Source organism: Galeopterus variegatus, unplaced genomic scaffold, assembly GCF_000696425.1.
Source record: "Galeopterus variegatus unplaced genomic scaffold, G_variegatus-3.0.2 Scaffold4346, whole genome shotgun sequence".
Taxonomy (NCBI): domain Eukaryota; kingdom Metazoa; phylum Chordata; class Mammalia; order Dermoptera; family Cynocephalidae; genus Galeopterus; species Galeopterus variegatus.
In genome coordinates, this window is record NW_007730457.1 from 1 (window position 1) to 6,966 (window position 6,966).

At 34.8% G+C, this 6,966-nt stretch overlaps 1 protein-coding gene across 1 annotated transcript in view; it reads left to right on the top strand.

Annotated features, from left to right (window-relative positions):
- Positions 1-376: 376 nt before the first annotated feature.
- The window catches only part of LOC103602905 (integrator complex subunit 8-like), a gene marked incomplete at its 5' end in the record, with an annotated part of 16,761 nt that continues 10,171 nt past the window's right edge, over positions 377-6,966 (top strand). The window contains 5 exons of the mRNA XM_008587351.1: positions 377-535; positions 4,927-5,111; positions 5,646-5,679; positions 6,390-6,446; positions 6,531-6,592. Coding sequence (XP_008585573.1) covers positions 377-535; positions 4,927-5,111; positions 5,646-5,679; positions 6,390-6,446; positions 6,531-6,592 — 497 coding nt within the window. The remainder of the gene's footprint in view (positions 536-4,926; positions 5,112-5,645; positions 5,680-6,389; positions 6,447-6,530; positions 6,593-6,966) is intronic.

Sequence of the window (6,966 nt, forward strand, 5' to 3'; positions counted from 1 at the left end):
GGCTCTCCTGGCCTTTGCCGTGTGGGCCGCCAATATTGTTCCCGCAGCTGGGCCTGGGCACTCCCGGAAGTCCTTCTCCGTGTCGGCTCCAAAACCTCGAACCCACTGCCGCTTGTTTGTCGATGTACGATCGTTGTTGAAAGATTTATTCGTCCTTTGTTGCTCTTGGAAATGCAGTCAATACTCTGGTATCACAGCACAGAGCTCTCAGGATCGTGCTGTTTCCTGACGTGGGTGCTCCAGACCCGCCGCCATTTTTCAAGCCTGTAGTTATTGGTTTTTTTACTCAATTGAATTTTTCAAGCCTGTAGCTATTGGTTTTTTTACTCAATTGTAATCTGAGCAAATATTTGCTTTGTTCTCATTTTAATGTTATAATGGTAATTTAACTATTTTCTTCTTTGTTTTATTAGATATTCCTCTTCGTCAGGTAATAGCTGAGGAATGTGTTGCTTTTATGTTAAACTGGAGGGAAAATGAATACCTTACACTGCAAGTTCCTGCATTTCTGCTTCAGAGTAATCCATATGTAAAGGTAACTAATGTTTAATCTAAATAAAAGGATTATTAGAATGTTGTTATTATACCTGTTTCTTTATACTACTTTGGGAACTTGTCTAATTTCTATGATACAATGTAGGATTGGACAAACACTTGTTGGTTTGTAGATAAAAGCATAGTTTTTGATAATTTAGGCATTTAACTTTGCCCTTTCTAAAATTTTTTCCTAATACCTCGTAATTCATGAGAATGCAAACACTAATTATTTGGTTAACAGACAATACTTTGGTATAATCATCAGATAGTGAGAGATTAGTGAACTTTTCTTGCTTTGGTTGCTATGATCAAACTCAGGCTGGTGGAAACTGTCAAGGATGCACTTTTACCCGTCTTTTATTTGAACACCTTAGCTTTCTTTAGAACCTGTTTACTCCTGTAAGTTTGATATGCCTGAACCTATAGCATATTTGTTAATGAACTAATAACGTGTTTGCTCTAATACCCATATGAAAGAATTCGTTCAGTAAATTGGTTGTAAGTTGTTTATTTGGTCTTCCTTCTTAATTATATCTGTCTTCTACAACCTAAATGCTTTCTGAGGACAGAATATATCAAAACTAAAGAGAAACTGGAGGGTTTTCCAAAGCTTATATCTTTCATGTGTTAATATTATATATACCCCGAATAAATAGTGGACTTTTCTCTCTTTCTGGGCTTGTAGTTAAAAAGCCAAAATAAAACATTTGGTGATTTAACATTTTTATAAGGCTTCCCCTCCCTTTTGGGAGTACATTTAGTCCTTCAAATTTTCCTGATGTCTTTTCTTACTGTTCCTATTACCTTTTATGGTTCTTCCTTATCTGCCCTCACCTTGTCTTTAATATCTAGTCTTTTAAACCTATGCTTATCTGGGAACTCTTGTAAGCCTATACCACTTTTTTATATTTGTCTTTGGTTATTTGTTGCTTCCTTCATGTATATCCTTTTAAAAACTGAGCTCATTTCATTTTAACCCTTTGAAGGTTTACTGATTTATTTAGTTTTTCCGTCCTTTTCCTCTTCTTTATTATTGTTCATAAAAATTTATCATCATACTCGAATCATCCTTTTCTTTGGAATTTCAGACATTGGATCATATCTGTCTTTTTAGTGAACTTTCTGGGATATGAGTTTCTAATATCTAGGGTACTTGTCTGATTATACCCAACAGTCTCTTTTTAGCCTTAAATAAACTCTCAGAAGAGGAACCATTTGGTTCCAGGGTTTTTGTCATTTCCACTTAGAATCATAGCTTGTTGCTCAGTGTTTAGACAGAATAGTAGCTCTTCTCTTTGCTTCTCCTAGCAGTGAATTCTGTGAAGCTGCACACCAGGAGAGGTGAAACATGTTTGTGGAATGAACGTTTGAGGGTGTACAGTGTGTAAGGACACAGGAAGTTGTGTTGTAGGTTGCCTAACCTTGGGTGAGGTTATCTCACTGCTTCCTGCAGTCCCCGATCTGGTGCAAAGGGAGGAAGGATGTGTGGTGATCTCGCTGCAGAGTAATCACTTAACGCATCACCTCATGTCATCTCATGGTTAGGGTTTTGGGTGCCGCTTCCATAGTTGGCTGCTTGCTCCCTTGTTAATGTCAAGGATAAAGGAATCAGAGAAAGAAGTCTAGAGTAAGGGGTTGTGTTTTGAAAATAATACAATTTGGAGCAGTTTCCAAACTTCCAGTTTGGTGTGGACTATATATGTATATGCATAGGGGAAAGTCTGGAAGACATTTTCTCTGGGTGGTGGAATATTAGGTCATTTTAATACATTGTATTTTTTATTTCGTGATTCTTATTTGAATATATATTAATTATATAATCATAAGGAAAAGAAAAATCTTAAGCATGTGACTAAAATATACCCTTTTGAAATAATACAGAACTGTCTAGTCTGCCCTTGGATCAGAATGGGAGGCAATGTTGTATAATGGAAAGGGCACTGGATTTATTTATAGGCACTTGGATTATGAAAGTCTAGCTAGTAGGAGGAGGAGGAGCAGTGATAGTGTAAGATAGAAACCCAAGTTTTTCACAGGACCTCCGAGGCCTTTGAAGGTGTGCATGCTTCTGTTTCTCCAGGTGCACCTTGCCCTGCTTCCTGTCGTGCCCATGCAGTGCTGGCTGCACGAGAGTGCTCGCATGGTGTTTTCTCAGGCATTGTGCATTTGCGCCTGCTGTCTCTTCTCTTAGCTGGGACGTCCTTCCCACTTTTGCATATTTGTGTGGTTTCTTTGATGCTGTTCATATTCCTTTTACTGTAAATGAGTAAATCACTTTCTCCTCTTGCTGTCTTTGTTACTGTTGTACTGGTTCTACTGCTGTTGTCCTGTTGACATACTTCTTTTGTTGCATTTATGCTGTATGATAAATTATTTGTTCACCTGTGTCTTTCCTGTAAGGCAGTGAGCTTCTTGAGGGCAGTTCATTTTTATATTCTCCTGCTTTACATGATGCCCAGCACATAGTACATGCTCAAGAATTTTGTGGAATTCAGTTGATTTAGGGCCTGAGATTTCTGAAAATTCTTTTAATTAGATAACTCAGTAAATTTAGTGACCTTCAACTAAGTGTATGGTCCCCGACAACAGAAAATGAATTTGAGATGAGGAACCACAATAGCCCTGGCGTTGTACTGCAGTAAATAGCTACATGTACAGGTTGAGCATCCCTGATCTGAAAATCTGAAATGCTCCAAAATTTGAAACTTTTTGAGCTCTGACACGCTCATTGGCACATTTAGGATTTCAGGTTTTCAGATTAGGGATGCTCAACTGGTAAGTATAATGCAAATATTCCAAAATCAAGAAAAAAAGTCTGAAGTCTGAAACACTTCTGGTCCCAAGCATTTCGAATAAGAAATACTCAACTTGTATTGTGATCCCAGTAGTTGCAGAAGAATGTGTTCGGTGACCATCCCAGATAAGATGTCCTACTAGACTGTGGATCCTTGATATACATTCACATAATATATGTAGGATTTTTGCATTAATTTTCATTAGCTATAGAAAGCACCAGTACTCTTGTTAATTTTCCTTGGTGTGATCCTGGAATTGTGCTTATGTAAAAGAATGTCCTTGTCCTTTGAAGATGTATACTGAAGTATTTGGGGGTAAAATGTGTCTGTAACTTACTTTAATATGGTTTAACAAAACGATATATGTAGATAAATAAAGCAAACATGGCAGAATATTCAGAGTGTGTTGGGTATTTATTGAACTATTCTTTCAATTTTTCTGATTGAAATAACAAAAAAAAAAGGGGGGGAAAGCACCAGTTTTTATCTTTGTCATAATCCTGCATCCTTCTTAAAGAAGTTACCTCAAAGAGTGGGGGACCCTATTAGAAGGCTTTATATGTCCATTTCAGTGGTGACTGGGGTTTCCTGATGGAATTGAAATTGTGCTTGCCACTGCACCCTTTAAAAGAGCCATGATGTATAAAATTTAATCTGAACAAAGATATAGGGGCCCTCTCTTGCTTTGAAATTACAGAGGGAAAGAAATACTGATTTTGATACAAGCCTCTTTTTTTCCCTCTATACTTTGGGCCTGTCTTTTCTCTGCTCTTTTTCTTTTGGCTCTTCCACTCTTTATTTTGGATTCTTCCTACATCTTAGATCCTTAAGGCTGTCTTTCTTCAGATCATTCACTTTCTATAATCTGCCCTTCCTTAATCACATCTCCTCATGTTAGCAGTAGCTCCATCCCCAGTTGCTACCATTTATCTGAGAGGGAAGTTATTCTAAATCTTCTTCCCTTATTCTGCCAACCTCAATTTCCATATTCTTTCTCTTATTTTTTCATTTAAAAAAATCTTTTTTTTTTTTTTTTTTTTTTTTTTTTAATTTTAAAAAAAATTTTTTTTTTTTTTTATTTAAAAAAAATTTTTTTTTTTTTTTATTTAAAAAAAATTTTTTTTAAAAAAAATTTTTTTTTTTTTTTTTTTTTTTTTTTTAATGATTAAAAGCAATGTGTATGTGTGAAACCTAAGCACTATTTTAATCTCACCTCTGGACTTTACCATAGTTAACATTGTGGTATATGCCTTCCATTACACTTTTTTTGGGGGGGGAAAGGATCATACTCTATATATTTAGCAACTTTTTTTTTCACCTCGTTGCATTGTCTCATTTATATTTTCATTAGATTATAATTGTTCAGAACAGAAGTTTGTATGGTAGAGCCAGAGGATCCTCTTCCTCAAACAGATTCAGATCTGTCAGTAGACAGAGATCCTCAGAGGTTGTATTGAATGCACAGCAGAAAGTAACGGCTTGATATGTTTGGGCAGTCATCATTTTTTCTTCAATGTGCCTTAATAATAGGACTGCCGTGTGTGATGTTACAGATTATCTTCTGTGTGTTTTCTGTTTGTTTTTCATGTTATAGCTTGGACAGCTTTTAGCAGCTACATGCAAAGAACTTCCAGGCCCTAAAGAAAGTAGGCGGACTGCCAAAGACCTTTGGGAAGTTGTTGTTCAGATCTGTAGTGTATCCAGTCAGCACAAACGAGGAAATGATGGCAGAGTTAGTTTAATAAAGCAGAGGGAATCTACATTAGGTATAATGTATCGGTATGTATTGGTATGTTTCAGTTATATTTTTGTTTTTATTTATTATTTATACTATTTGTACTATTTCAAAAACATCTACCTTTGTCCTGTATATCATAAAGATGGACAATCTTGAGAATTCTCTGGTGGTCTCTGATGGGCCTGCCATGGCCACCTTTGGAAATATCTTCTGTTTATATGTTATTTTAAGAGACTAGTAATCATTTAATATAATCAGCTGGAATCCAGCACCAACAATGTCTAAGGTTGGATAGTACTGAAGACTTCACATGTGTAATTAAAACAGGGAAGAAATGTTATCAGGTTAGTATGACAATATAATATTATACTCCTTTTCATACATGCAGAGTTGGAGTGTTAGGAATAAACTTTCACACCTATAATTTACTTGATGTTATTTTTAATTTCTGACATTAAATGTGCACACAAAATTTTTTATTGAAACAGTTGATTGTACATATGTGGGGTGCAGAGTTGAATATCAATACCTGTGTGCAATATGCGATGCTCAAAAATTTTTTTTGTTTTTTACAGGAGTGAACTGCTTTCTTTTGTCAAAAAATTATGGGTAAGTTTTATTAAAAATATATCTAGTTACTGTGCTGATTTTTCTTTTGTCAAAAAATTATGGGTAAGTTTTATTAAAAATATATCTAGTTACTGTGCTGATTTTTGTAGAATATGATTTAAAAATGAGTGTTTCAAGTGTCGATTCAGTTATTAGTGTGACCTCTTGAGATGCTTATCTTCAGTGATTATTATTGCAGGTGGGATAATTTGAATGGAGTTTACTTTGCATCTGTTTTAGTGAATAGAGCAGGTATTTTTAAAATTGTCTCCATAATAGGCTAGTCTCCATAGTAAGGGTTTGATAGGATTATCATATTTACTTGCTGGACATAACCTAGATTTCATCCTTTAAATATTATTTTAAGGAACAAAAAGTCAATTTTGGGGGGGAGGTAACTGGAAATACTAGTTAGAAAGAGATTTACTTACTTAATTTCAAAAGTTATATGAGGAGTGAGTGTGGAGATAGCACCATAAGCCAGACTCTTAAATATGGTAATTTTTGTGTAAGTTGTGTGCTGTGATATTTTTTCCTGAGATTAAAAATGAAGTTGATCTTTAGTGTGCTCTAAACTAAAGCAGCTGCTAAATTTCCAAAAAGTAAGGGTCTTTTGAAAGAAAATACTTGGTGTCTCTGAGGTTGACAGGAGAAATATTAAAAGATATATATATATATTGTTTAAGGATTCTTTGTTTTCTTTCTCTTAGGAACCATTGGTTTTGACTATTATTTTGTCACTCTTTGTGAAACTTCACAATGTTCGGGTCAGTATTTCATAATTTCATTTAAAAGTATATTTGAAAGGAATTTCTTTTTAAATCACACCTTTTTTTCCTTTTTTTAAAAAGGAGGACATTGTGAATGATATTACAGCTGAACACATTTCTATTTGGCCATCTTCCATTCCCAAGTAAGTAATAGTACAGCTTATATTTTATTGAATTAGTTATGTACTTAGAAACCATTCTGACTGGTATAGATATTCTTAGATAATTTGATGAAAAGGCCACAAATCTGTTAGGATTCTCCAGCCAACTTTGTGTTTCTCTGTTACAGTAATTATCTTCCTAAAAATTATAAATAAGGCATAACTCTTCAGTAAGAGCTAAGTTATATTAGTCCTAGATAGAGCAGAATAGCTAAGTGGTCCTGATTAGTTGTCAGTGAGTAGAATTGGAAAGTTGAGGATAATGAAAGAATGACTTTCTGTCAGGTTTTCAGTATCTTCTCTCTTTTACGAGTATCCATTTGAAAATAATTTTTTTTCATATTTCCTTATAGATC